The sequence below is a fragment of the Meleagris gallopavo genome, chromosome 26 (assembly GCF_905368555.1).
Source record: "Meleagris gallopavo chromosome 26, MGAL_WU_HG_1.1, whole genome shotgun sequence".
Lineage (NCBI taxonomy): Eukaryota > Metazoa > Chordata > Aves > Galliformes > Phasianidae > Meleagris > Meleagris gallopavo.
The window spans coordinates 5,469,027-5,481,578 of record NC_139429.1 but is presented as its reverse complement, the minus strand read 5'-3'; the positions used below and the strand labels follow the sequence as shown (position 1 = coordinate 5,481,578).

The 12,552-nt window shown below is 57.0% G+C and overlaps 2 protein-coding genes across 9 annotated transcripts; both read left to right on the top strand.

The window, feature by feature from the left end:
- The first annotated feature begins 196 nt into the window (after positions 1-196).
- On the top strand, positions 197-6,005 carry LOC104914366 (myelin protein zero-like protein 1). 8 transcript variants are annotated; one of them, XM_085209272.1, is made up of 8 exons: positions 197-380; positions 2,206-2,362; positions 3,643-3,926; positions 4,186-4,411; positions 4,552-4,669; positions 5,043-5,103; positions 5,227-5,322; positions 5,441-6,005. In XM_085209272.1, exons 2-8 carry the CDS (start codon positions 2,320-2,322, stop codon positions 5,600-5,602), a joined length of 990 nt encoding a protein of 329 aa, XP_085065398.1. In that variant the 5' UTR covers positions 197-380; positions 2,206-2,319; the 3' UTR covers positions 5,603-6,005. The 8 variants fall into 8 exon arrangements, with proteins under 8 accessions (XP_085065398.1, XP_085065397.1, XP_085065396.1 ...); XM_085209271.1 differs by having other exon boundaries at positions 2,102-2,362; XM_085209270.1 differs by having other exon boundaries at positions 1,609-2,362.
- Positions 6,006-7,031: 1,026 nt separating this feature from the next.
- Positions 7,032-11,380, top strand: SCN2B (sodium voltage-gated channel beta subunit 2). The gene is made up of 4 exons (XM_010723746.4): positions 7,032-7,439; positions 9,345-9,511; positions 9,669-9,879; positions 9,960-11,380. The coding sequence occupies exons 1-4, from the start codon at positions 7,370-7,372 to the stop codon at positions 10,157-10,159; spliced, it is 648 nt and encodes a 215-aa protein (XP_010722048.1). The 5' UTR covers positions 7,032-7,369; the 3' UTR covers positions 10,160-11,380.
- Positions 11,381-12,552: the final 1,172 nt, after the last annotated feature.

Genomic DNA, 12,552 nt, shown 5'->3' with positions numbered 1-12,552 from the left:
AGTGTAACAGGGCTGAGTCTTACATAATGACTAATGGCTCAGTCTGCTGTGCTGAAAGGAGTGGGGCCATATCTCTTATCTAGAGTGGTTTTTCAAGCTGCGTTCCCATCTGTAATTCTTCTTGCCTGTCTGCAACAGTCCCTTCTGACTTATCAGTACCCTCAGTCTTCCTCTTACAAGTTCTTAACTTCCTCTTAAAAGCAAAGAGTGACCACCAAACCAAACCTTAATAAGAGACCTGAAACAAAGAGCTGGTGTGTTCCAAGCATCTCACGCACAACCTCAGGAAGATTCAGTATGATTAATTCAGAGACTCCGAATCAGTCACTGAAGAGCTCTATGCACAAGATAAAAAAGTAGGTTGCCCCAAACCACGCTGGGTGAGTATTTTTATTTTTGCTATGAACATTTATTTTGATGTTTGGGGTTTTTTTTTCTCCTTCATGAAAAAGAAAATTACTGAAACATAGAAGTACTTGGAATAAAGATTCCTATGTGCAAAAGTGGGGACAGTGGTATCCATGGTATCCAAAAGCGGACAGTGTGCTATCCATGTATTTTTTTTCTTGTCTTTTTCCAAATGGATTGAAGGAAGTTACTCTGAGAGGCTTTGGAAGGGGTTGGGTGTGTCAGCATTGTGAGAGAGAACAGCCTGGTGAGTGGGTGCTGCCTTCAGCACTTGCTGCTGCGTGTTGTGAAAGGAGACCCTGCAGAAATGGATTCTGAGGTGAAACCAGAAAATATTTTCAGAAGTAGGGTAAGAAGTCTAGGAAGAACTTGTTGGTGAATAAGGAGCAGAGTCTCAGCGAGAAGAATTTCAAAGTTCTGAGTGCTGATACTCCTCTGTGCAGGCTTCTGTGTGCTGAGGGCCTTTATTAAGCCAAGTCCTGTTTTCACTCTGTGATGAGGATGGCCCTGAGAAGGTGTAGCTCCAGCTGTGTTGTAAGGCAGCATGGCTGAAGTAAAACAAGGTGAGGTAGCAGGATGCTTTGGCCTGCTGAGCTGAGATATGCTGCACCAAAACATCTTCGGAGCTGAGTGTGAATTTTGTTGTTTGTAGGTCATGCATGCACAAGCGTGAGTTGTGCTGCAGATTGTCATAGCAGACATGCAAAGAAGAGCATACCCAAACCACAGCTCTCTCCCCTCCACCTCCACAAAGCCCATCCCCCAAACAGATTTTGGTTTTTGAGAGGCAGATTCGAGAGAATCACGGAAGGCTTGCTGCCATTTTCAGGATTTTGCTTATGAGATGGGAGGGCAGGGAAAAGCAGAGTGGTTTTGCATCACCAACCATAGGCAGTGCTCTGCCCAAAAAGCTCTGGGACTGTTTTGCAGTCTAGAATGGACCCCACAGCTGTGGCTGTCTGCCCTGTGGTGCTGGACGGAATGGGATGACAGCATAGGAACAATGCCAGATATTCACCTCACATATTTATCACCTCTCCTAGGGCTGCTGCTTGGAGTGTATCTCTGGTACCTTCATCCATCTCAGGGTTTGCTGAAGCTAATCCAGAGGGCCTCTGATTTTCACAGTGGAGGAAAAATGAGAGAAATTAATGAGACTTGGATATGATTCATTTCTTGTTTCATTTATTCCTACAGCAGAAATGCCAGTATTGAAAAATGTATGCTGGTAATCGGTACTGCTTGCCTTCCTGTGATCTGTGTGAACACTGGCAAGCACTTCCCTGCTGATGGCAGTCAGTTCTTCCTTGGGCTGTGGCATGTCTGTGCTTTGGGGAAAGGAGGCATCAGCGGTATTGAGAGATGTGCAGCAGGACAAACAGCACAGTGACCAAACTCAGCACTGCTTGGGCAGACGCAAAAGGCTCCAGCACAAGCTTTCAACGTGTGTGGTGTTCTGAAGCAAGGAGGTTATCTCTAGGATAATGTGATTTTAGAATCTGTATCCAAACTTCCCCAAGTTTACAGGAAAAAAAACATCCCCTTGTTTTCTCAGCAGTGAATATTTGTGAATGTCTCAAGTTTGACGGTAAGGAGTCAGCCCCCCAAACCACCAGAAAGCTGTATTGGTTAAGGGGAAATGCAACGATGTTCAGGCTGAGCCCTCCCCCCATCTTTCACTCTTCCTTTCCAGGGCTCAGAGCGGTCTCAAACCAGAGGCACGTGTGACAGCTGTGCTTCACTGAGTTGTAGGTTCCCAGGTGGGATAGGGCTAACTTTGAGAACCCAAACATCCAGCAGAGATCACGTCCCTCCCTGAAGGACTGGAGGAAGCCTTCTGCAGGCCTTGGGGTGCAGCTGCAAGCAGTTGCTGTCCTGCACGTGTTACCTCTGTGTTCTCTTTGAGAGAAGATGAAGGTGCTGCTGGGCCTGGCTCTGATGCTGACATTACTGGGTAAGCTGTAAATCCTTCTGGTGGCTTTATCCTTGCCTTTGCCAGAAGACCCTTTGCTTTCTCTTTTCTCCTATGAGAGCCACTCGGAGGCTTGTAGGCACACGGGGCTGAGAGTGTTGAGCGTGCCAGTAACTCCTCTGGCATCCGTGAGCTGCATGATCCCTTCCTGCACACACATAGGCTTGGAATTGTCACAGCATCCTGTTGGAGGCCTGTACTTACTGTACCAGGCTCCAAGGCTTTGGAAGTTGTAGAAAAGCTTTACCACAACTAAACACAGGGTAAGGCTTCCAAGCTATTGATTTTTGGCTCTGCTTAAGGCAACTGGCCTCCTTGGTCTTCTGGGCTGACATACTCTTCTTGTTTGCCTCCACAGCTGGTCAAGCCCAAAAGAAACCTGTTTGGGAAGCTGTAGCACTTTGCATTCATTACTTACAGGGCATCAGACAAGTGCTTGGTGCCTTGCCAGGGCCCAGCCCTTGGTGGTTGTGGAAGGGCTGAGCAGGGCAGCTCAAGTGCTGGGAAAAATGTCCCTGCCCAAGCAGCTCTGAATCAGCTCACCCGGCCCTGACACGCAGTGCTGGGCACTCCGTTCTCCTGGCTAGGATCTGTTGATGCTTCTCTCCGTTCCTTGCAGTTGGCAGTGCTTCCCTGCTGTGCTGCTTCCCATGGCTTTGCTCTGTGCTGTCTTTCAGCCAAGGAGGTGCCTCTCTTTGCCATTTTGTCTCATAGATTTTGGGAGATGGAGGCTTTCTCTAGAGAAACCTCAGGGGTGTTCTCTGCCCTGCGTTCTGTGCTTTGTGGCCCCCTATGGCAGCAGTGCTGGTCTTGGTCAGCTCTGTTTTCACGTCCCTCTGTTTGCTTTGGCTTTGTTTTGCACTGCTCCACTTCTCCAGAAACCCACAGAGGTGGTTATGTGGTTGGACACGTCCGAGCTCAGTCAGGAGCCTGTGAGCAAGCGGACAGGAAGCCAGATGGGCAGGTTGTGAAAGGAGGAACCGAGACATGCACAGGGGCAGAGTTGCCTCTGGCCAGCTGCAAATGAGTGACACTGGTCCTCCCAGCCCGTGACTCATACGAGCCACAGTGCAGGAGCTGCAGCCTTCAGCCCTGAGATGCAGAGAGCTGAGCACTGAGTCCCAAGGTGTCTTCCCCACTTCCCTTCCATGCGGTTTGTTCAGTGAGTGCAGCAGCCCTTGGTGTCTGGCACCCAGGAGGATGTGCTGCCTCGCATCCCCGGCTTGCCGAAAGCAGGGCTCAGGGAGAGGCTTTATCTGCAGGGCCTCCCCGCTGCTCCCCGGACTGCTCGGCGCCTTTAGGCTCATCCAGAGAGGAGACATCTATGGGGACAGGCAGGCTGCACTCGGCCATCCTCATCCTGCTGTCCTTGTGCCTGGCAGGGAGGAGCAGCAGCTTGGCTGGATGGGTGTTCACAGAGCCCTGGCTCCATGCTAGCGCTGGGGATTCCGTCCTGCTGCGCTGCCTCTTCCAAGACCCGGAGGCCACAGGCTGGACGGTGACCAAAGTGGACTGGCTGCGCGTGCCAGTGGCTGGCAAACAGAAGGTGGGTCAGAACCGGGGGGTGGGCAATGGGAGGGAGAGTCAGGCAGCCCCGCTGCTCTTGGAGCACTGCAGGAGGATTGCTCCCCACCTGTGTGCCCCATGCTGAGGCATTCAGTGCTGTGTTCTGGGGCTTTCCAGGGGTACGCATGCAGGAGGGAGCAAGCTGGGCTCTGTGCACGGTGATCGCAGTGTGTGGGGGGGAGAGGCTGCAGTGCTCAGCTTGCTGGGCTTCTCTCACCAGCCGCTCTGTGCCCGGACAGGAGGAGATGGTATTTTATTACTACAGCAACTCTAGCGTCCCTGTGGGCCGTTTCCAAGACCGGGTGCGGTGGCAGGGAGACGTTTCGTGCTGGGATGGCTCTATCCAGCTGCAGGATGTGCAGGTGAATGACAGTGGCAAGTACACGTGTGAGATCCGTCTGTTTCAGCACGGCAGCATCTTCAAGAACCACACGATGCTGCGTGTCAGCCCTGCAACACAGAGAGGTGTGTGCCCCAGCAGCTCCCCTCACTTGTCACCCCCCATCCAACTCCTCGCAAAGGGGTTTCCATACCTACCAGCACGGCTCTGCAGCAGTGCTGGTGTCCCTGTTGGTTGCAGCCCCCACCCTGGTGTCTCCCTGCAGATAGAGGAGCAGAAAGTGCCCAAGTCCTGGGGCGCACTGGAGTTTGGGCTGTGACCGTGTGCTGCAGCGCCGTGGCCGTGGTGCTGGCTTTCCTGGCAGGACTCAACCTGAGGAAGAGGTACTAACGCTCGCTTCGGGTTTATTGAGCTGAGCATCCCCCCGTTGACCTGCTCAAAGCAGGATGCAGATGCGGGAAGCGGAGACGTTCAGCGCTGCTCCTGCTGCCCTCTAGCGTCACTCTGCCCTCTCCTCCCAAAGCGGCTCGGCTCCCCGCTGCCTGCGTGGCTGCACCCCTCTGGCCAAGGGAGGTGGTGGGCACTGCAGGACAGAAGCGAAGCGCGATGGGCTCCCCCTCCCCCAGCGCCTCGGTGGGCACCGTCACCTGGCGGCTGCCAAGGGGCATCTGAAGGGTCTCAGCAATGGGATTCGGGGATGGGAGGAGCAGGTGATGCTTCCTGCTGGACGTCACACCTCTGTTGCTTTCCCTCAAGGTCCGCAGCCACCACGGCCCTGGAGAGAGCCAGAAATGATGGCAGCAAGGACAAAGCCAAGGTGGGAGCTCGTGGGACTGGCAGGCTGGCTAAGCACGAGGCTGTTGTACTGGCTCTCACCTGCCTGTTTGCTGCTTGGTTCCAAGTGTCCTGCTCTCCCCCTCCCCCTCACTCCCCCCCATAGGAAGGGCTTTACTCCTCGATCCCTGAAGCTGAGGTGCCTAAGGCTAATCAGGATGCAGGGAAGAAGAGGAGAGCTGAGGAGACCTACATCACCATGGTGAGGAGGGAGCAGCTCCAGGGCTGTGAGACACCTTACACCACTTCCCTCCTGGCTGGTGATGCCCAATGGCCCCAGTGCCTGCAGATGGACTCACCCTGTCCCTGGTTCTTTGCAGCATCCCTCCATCCTCCATGAGAATGGCATCTACGTGGAGCTGACCAGGGGGGTGATCCCAGCAGAGTGGATGGCAGAAGGCAGACGGGATGGTGGGCACAGCGAGCAGCCCTACAGCCAACCCCAGGAGGAACTTCCTCGTGTCCCAGAGAGGGGGAAATAGCCACTCTGGGGCTGTAAACCCCTTAGCCAGCAGCTACGCGCAAGACTTCTTTGCTCCTTTGGCTGGTCACTGTTAAGCTGATGTCAGCCTTTAACTGATGTTTCCATCCCGAACTGCTGCTGGGACGTGGCTTACCTGGCATCTGCAAGGTGACCTGGGGAGATGTCCCCTCTGGATCCCTTCTCCCTGGTCTCCAGAAAGGGACACAGAGGGCATAGTCCCCACTTTCCAGCGCTTTTCCCCCTGGCCAACTCCAGGACTGGAAATAATGAGAAGAGCCTGGCTGGGGAGGGAAAAGGGGGGGGTGAGTGCAGCCGTGCAGTGGAATCTTCTGCAGTTAATAAAACTCAGCGAGGCCCAGGGAGCTTTCTCCTTTCCTGGCTTCCTTTTACCTCCTGCTTAACTGTGCAATGTCAGAGTGTGCCAAAACCCGCCTGACTCCAGCGAAATGGGCCACAAACGGGATCCCTTTGCAGCAGAAGGGTGCCTGCCTGGGGATGGAGCAGGGCAGGGTCCCCCACGTGTGCAGCTCCCACGTGTGCCCTGCCCACGGTGTGACCACCCCTGCCCGCAGCCCAGCGCCGGGACTCGCTGCTCTGGGTGGGCGGGACAGCAATCCCAGCCGCTCCTCCTCCAGGACTGCCGCCTTGCAATGTGCTGGCTCCCCTCCTGCCACTAAATATAGATGTTTGACACCTCCAGGTGCAGAGCTGGGAGCTGGGGACCACCTCCTCGGCTCTGCTGGATGGGAGACTGCAGCACAGGCTGCTCCAGGCTGCACTCCTTGGTTTCACGTTGCCACCCTACTCTCTTTTTCCTGGGTGAGGAGAAGCAGTGGGATTTCAGGAGGAAGCAGCACCTGGAGCCCTTTTTGGGGAGCTGAGTTTGCATACGCCCACTGCTGCCTTGCAGCAAGGTGGAAACCATTCCAGTAAAGCAGACCCAGCTCTGCCCGCCCGTTGTGCCCCATCCATCCTTCTCAAGGGCCCCTGTATGCAAGGACTGAATTGTGCTCTCCCTCCAGGGCATCCCTCACCTTTCTCCTTTTTGGTGCTGCTTCTGCAAACCGCACATGAGGACGGGGTGCCTGTGTGGCTGCTGTCACCAATTCCATGATCTCCATACTCTCTCCTTGCGCTGTGGATCCAGGGTCAGAGTTCCTATGCCCCTGTGTGCTGACCCGGGGCACCTTCAGCTCCTGCCAGGTCCTGTACAACCTTTGCACTCTGCTTCCAGAAGAGGGTTTCTGTGCTCCCAGAAGGTGCCACATGCTGTGGCCCTGGTGGCATGGGGGCTGCAGGGGCTGACGAATCTCCGTGGCCAGGTCTGTGCTGCCAGGTGCTTCCTTGGGCACTGCACTTTCCATGGTAGCCCTGAGCACTGCTTGCTTGCTGAGAGAGAATCTCAGCAGAAACCCGTTCTGACCGTGGTGCTTTGGGGGGATGCTTGGTCCCAGTGAGAAAAGCAAAGCTGTGCTGACACAGCCGACCCCACACCCTGCAGCATGGAGCAGTGATGTGCTGGGAGCCTCAGCTTCTGTTCAGGGGAAATTTTTTCTGCCCTCCCACTCGCTCTGCTGAAATCCACCAACCATAGCATTTACCGATTTTTTCAGCCCAGCACCGCTCCACCGGCCATATTGGGCTGTGGAAATAAAGCAGCTCTAATGTTATATGTCACCTGCAAATAACCCGGGCGTTCGAAAAAAGCAAACCACCACAACCCACACCAACACCAAGCCCTCTCCACACACCCAACTCCTTCACAATGAGCCCGGATGCCTGGCTCCCTCAGCCTGCCCTGTGCCTCTCTGCCCTCAGCCTGCTGTTCTTGCTGGGTAAGTGCCACCCCAACCCCTTGCATGGGACAGCACCCAGGTGGGGAGAAGCCCCCTCCCCATATCTGGGCCCCGAGAAGCCCCTCTGGGAGAGGAGCAGCGATGAGATGCTGTGCTGCAGGGACGGGATGAAGATGCCCTGATGCCAAAATCCGCAGCCAGGGTGACCTGCTTGTGGGCAGGGTGGGGGTACGCTGCAGCATTGCCTCTCCTGACAGCCGAGCGTCCTGCTTGCTGGGGTTTGCTGCGCACAGGGCTGGTTGCATGCCCTGCAGGGCTGCGGCAGGGATGCTGGCTGCTTTGCTTGGCTGGGGTCAGCCCGGTGGTTGTGGGTGCTTTGTGCTGTGCTTTGGGGTCAGGGTAGCAGTGGGGCATGTGCGGGGGGGGGGGGGGGGGGGGGGGGGGTGGGCTGCGCTCTGCTCTCTGTGTCCCTGCCCTGCAGCCAGGAGCGTGTGTCAGCAGGTTTGGAGCTGTATCGATTGGGAAGCAGGGATGCATCCATCACCTCTTCAAGGTGCTGCTCACCCTGCCCTGGAGCTGCTGGGGGGCTGCCTTGGCTTTAGGAGAGGGAGCATCAGATGGAGGATAAAAGCTCAGTGAGGTCTTCTTCAGAGTCTACGTGTCATTTAACCTCCTGAGCCCTGCGGAGCAGAATATTGTGTGACAGCACTTGGGCTCAAGGAGCACCAAAGGGTACAACCTGGATGGTTGGTCCCAGGGGTTTCTTTTGCCACTGATCTTGTCTCTAGCTGCTGGAGTCCGCTGGGTAGGGCCATTGCTGGGACACGTGCATGTCAGCACTCCTGGGGCAAGAGTGAGCTTCCCATGAGGACCCCTTGGCTGCACCGTGGTCCTGCAGTGTCTGGTGTCTGTGCAAAGCTCCTGCCCTCTGCAGAGCACTGAGGGTGCAGCACAAAGCCAAGTGCAGGCTGAGAGCCTGGGACACAGCACAGGGCTGGGGCATTCAAGCTGCGTGGGGGCTCCTGGGACAAGCAGACACCCAGATCTCCTCTCTGCCAGGATTCCTTGGAGGTGACCATGTTGTGGCTGAGGCAGTAAGGCAGGGACAGCCCCAGGTGTGCACTGTCACAAGGCAATGGAGAAGTAGCTTGGAATTGGCACCAGGTCCCATCTTGCAGCCAGGATCTGTAAGGCAGAAGGTGTCAGTGCCATTATTGCTGTCCCACGGGGTGCCGTGCCCCTTTGCAGCCCATCTCTGCCCTGTGCCCTCCTGTGCAAACTGTGGGTGGGTGCTGTGTTGTGGGTGCTGTTGTGGACAGCTGGAGATCTGGGGAGCTGCATGAGAGGAGTGGAGGTGTGCGCCCATGCACCAGGTGAGCAGTGCCAGCCACACTGGGTGCTGACCCAGTTTCTGTGCCGGGAGTCCAGGGAGTGGCTTTGTCCTCCCAGGGGAGAAACTGAGCTCTTGATCCCCTCTCTCCCAAATGGAGGAGCTTTGCCTGAGCCCCACAGTGTGTGGGGGAGCATCTGCAGCCCTCCAGGTCTGTCCCTGGCAGCTCCCATCCTGTGCTGCTGTAATGCGTCCTGCCTGGAACAGAATCTGATGAGCACAGCCATAAATTTCCCTCCCTGCAGCCGTGGTGCTGAGCCCTGCACACTGATGCTGCATCCACCTTTTTGCATAGCGGGATCGATTCTGCAGCAGCAAAGCCTTGTTTAAGCAGCACGGAGCAGGGATTGCGTGGTGTCAGCAGAATTTGGTGCTGGGAGCCAGCATAGCAAAGGGAGACCTCAGCCATTGCCACAGTGCTTTCTGCCCAGATCTGGGGGTGTCCCCATGTCCCTCCAAGTCACAGCATGCAGAAAGGCTGAAGGGCACCAGGGTGGGAGGTGCTTATGGATGGGAATCTGTGCCCCTTTAACACATTTGCACTCTCATCTCAGTGCCCACAGGGCTGGGAATGGAGGTGATGGCCCCCCCCATCATCAACGCCATGAACGGCAGCTCTGTAAAGCTCTCCTGCACCTTCAACTCCTGCTACAAGGTGGAGAACAAGCAGTTCTCCCTCAACTGGACGTACCAGGCGTGCATGAACTGCTCTGAGGAGCTGGTGAGTGCCTCAGAGCTGGGGGCTGCTGGGAACCCCGGGCTGCATGGGGTGCCCTGGCCATCTCCTCGAATGGGGTGAGCATGGCATGGTGAGGGATGAGGCTTGGCTGGGGGGGACGAGGGCTCGGGGTACCCCAACAACTCTCCCTACTGCGCAGTTCCTTCAGTTCCGGATGAAGATCATGAACAAGCAGCTGGAACGCTTCGGGAACCGAGTGGAGTTCACTGGGAACCCCACCAAGAACGATGTGTCCTTCACCCTCAACAATGTGCAGCTGGAGGACGAGGGCACCTACAACTGCTACGTCCTCAACCCCCCGGACCGACAGCGGGGCCACGCCAGCATCAGCCTGAAGGTGCTCACCGAAGGTCAGTGCAGCCCCGTTCTCATGCCCAGAGGTACCCTGGGGTGCTGGGTGCCAAGGGCTGACCCTGCCCCGTGTCCCTAGAGCCCCCAAAGCGCGATTCGACGGTGGCTGTCATCGTGGGTGCCTCCGTGGGCGGCTTCCTGGCCGTGGTCATCCTGGTGCTGATGGTGGTGAAGTGCGTGCGTCGGAAAAAGCAGCAGAGGCTGAACACGGATGACCAGAAAACGGAGGAGGAAGGAAAGACGGACGGCGAAGGGAACCCGGAGGAGGGCACCAAGTAACACACCCTGCTTCCCCTCTCACTGTACAGCGCGTCCCGTCGGTGTGCTTCCCACAGCCAGGATTGCTGTCTGCCCAGAGTGTCCCTCCTGCCACCCGCACTGCCAACCCGCCTGGAGCAGGGCGCAGGGAGGAGCAGGGAGGGCCGGGGGGGGCTGGCTCCTGCCCCACAGCCGGGCTGGGACCGGCTCATCCCTGCTCCATGGAGCACGGGTGCTGGGGATGGGGTGGGAGAAGGGGGGGAGAGCACCGATGTCCCCATCCCATCCCCGATTCTGCCCGTCCTCCTGCTGGGGTGCCATGGTGAGAGGCTCGTGGCTCCTGGTGTGTCACGGACGTGCCCTTTTTGGGCTGTATTTGGGCCTGAGCACCTCATCCAAAGGTGCTGGGCTGATTATTCAGTATGTGTTTACTTCCCGGGGAGATGACTGTAATGGAAAGTGTTCTGCTGATGTGCCAAACCGCAGCGGTGGGGAGAAGGAGCAGCGCGTGCCGGGATGGAGCGGGCACAGCCATCAACCCGAGCCCAGGACCCAGAACTGCCCTCCCCGGCTCCTGAGGAGCCCTGCACAACTCGTACTGCCACGGCCACGCACTGCCAGCCCGTGGGGCCCCGCGGTGCCGCCCCCAAAACCCACAATCCAGCTCCTGCCCTGCTTGCAGCTCCCTCCGGGAGCCTCTGGGCAAACCCTTGCCCTGTGCGTCCAGTTCCTTGCAGGATAGCGGTGCCAGCAGAGGCAGCAAGCACTGCATCCCCTGCTGCACCGTGCCCTGCTGTCCCTTGTCCTGCTGCGGCCAGGACGTGCCCTGCTCTGCCCCATTCACCCCCTGGGCTCAGCTCGCTGCCTGCACCCACGCACAGCTGCATCGCTTTGCTGCTCCATTGTGAGCAGTTTTTGGGGCCAACTCCAGCTGTGAGCTCACAGCCAGCCCCACATCTGCCTTCATCTCACTCACGCACTGTCCTTGGATTGCAACTTGCCAATGCATCTGTCTGTACATAGCTGTACACAACGGAGAGTCTACAAATATATATATAAATCTATCTATATAGATGGGAGGTGCTGCTATCGGCCATAGCTGCACTTTGGGTTTGCGCCTTCCAATGTTTGTTTTGTTTTTCTTTTTGCCAAACATTCTGCTGGTGGTGTTTTTGCCAAAGCCTGACTGGAGGATGTTTTTATTGCTCTTTGTACAGTTAAACAAACAGAGGAACAACAAAATGCAAAGTGTGTGTTGGGTGCTTTCATACCTCTGACTGCAGAGCAAGGTGGCTCTGAGGAACCCAAGATTCAGGACCAAGCCCTGGGCTGCCCAGAGCCACCCTCCTCTGCCTCACTTGGGCAGCAGTTCTGCTTTGGGTGCTAAAGGAGCGTGGGTCAGGCAAGCACAGCGCAGCTGTCTCTCCCCCTGGGGAAGGGCAGGGGGTCGGTGATGCTGCGCTGCTGGCCCCGCTGTGCTGCAGGGGAGCACAGCACTGGGCGGAAGGAGCAGCCCTCCAGATGGGTGAGCAAAGCTGGAGCAATAGGCACCCATAGCTGGCACTGTGGGGGCACTGCTGGGATGGTCACCAGCAAGAAGGTCATGAACTGGGGACAGCTTTGTCCCCTCGGTGCGACAGCAGCCTGATGTTCTGCATGGAGGGACCTGGGGCAGCGAGCAGAGGGGGAATGGAGCAGGGGTTAAAGAACAACGCTACAGAGCAGGAAGGGTCCAGCAGAGTTTGTATCGAGTCAGGCAGAAACTTTCCCCTGGGACACAGTACCATTGCTTCCGTGCAGCTGCCTCTGCAGTGCCTGTCTGGGGACACCACTCCCCTTTTCCTGCTTGCTTTAAAGGGTCCGCCAAATAGGGACTCGCTGGAGAGCAGGGTGGGCAGCCTGAGGACAGCTCTGCATGGGAGAGGAGGCAGGGGGAGAGAAAAGCATTGCTCAGGAGAGCTGCAGGCAAGGGAGGGCTGGGGATGGCACAGCAGCCAAGCACTCACCGCAGTCCGTGTGCCCGGACCTCCATCAGCTCCAGCCGGGACGCTGCTGCAGAGCTGGCTGCCAGGCCGCCTCGTCTTCTAAAGGTCGCAGCCAGAGGACCTTGCAGTAAATATAAGGTGCTGATGGGAAGTCCTGCTCCGGCGTCACTACCTCCTCTTTTGCAGGAGGGCTCTGCCTGCTCCGGGAGGGTTGGGAGGGGGCCAGAGCATCGCTGCATCCCTGCTGGAGCTGCTCCCTGCTGAAGCTGAAGCTGTGCAGCGTCTGCTGCATTGTGCTGAAGGCTGCTGCCCAACACTGCTCTGCTCAGCCCTACCCTGTGCCCACGTGGAGGGAAGCAGGAGCCCTCCTCGGGTGTTTTAACCCTCCCAGTCCCATTTTTGCAGGGCAAGTAGGAGGAATGGAGAAGC

What these genes read in the sequence shown, in the direction of transcription:
- LOC104914366 (XM_085209272.1), top strand. Translation starts at nt 2,320, where the DNA reads ATGAAGGTGCTGCTGGGCCTGGCTCTGATGCTGACATTACTGG. An exon ending in CAGCCCTGCAACACAGAGAG is followed by an intron (nt 4,412 to 4,551) that starts GTGTGTGCCCCA and finishes GTCTCCCTGCAG; the next exon opens with ATAGAGGAGCAGAAAGTGCC. An exon ending in GGACTCAACCTGAGGAAGAG is followed by an intron (nt 4,670 to 5,042) that starts GTACTAACGCTC and finishes CTTTCCCTCAAG; the next exon opens with GTCCGCAGCCACCACGGCCC.
- SCN2B (XM_010723746.4), top strand. Translation starts at nt 7,370, where the DNA reads ATGAGCCCGGATGCCTGGCTCCCTCAGCCTGCCCTGTGCCTCTCTGCC. An exon ending in CAGCCTGCTGTTCTTGCTGG is followed by an intron (nt 7,440 to 9,344) that starts GTAAGTGCCACC and finishes CTCTCATCTCAG; the next exon opens with TGCCCACAGGGCTGGGAATG. An exon ending in TGAACTGCTCTGAGGAGCTG is followed by an intron (nt 9,512 to 9,668) that starts GTGAGTGCCTCA and finishes CCTACTGCGCAG; the next exon opens with TTCCTTCAGTTCCGGATGAA.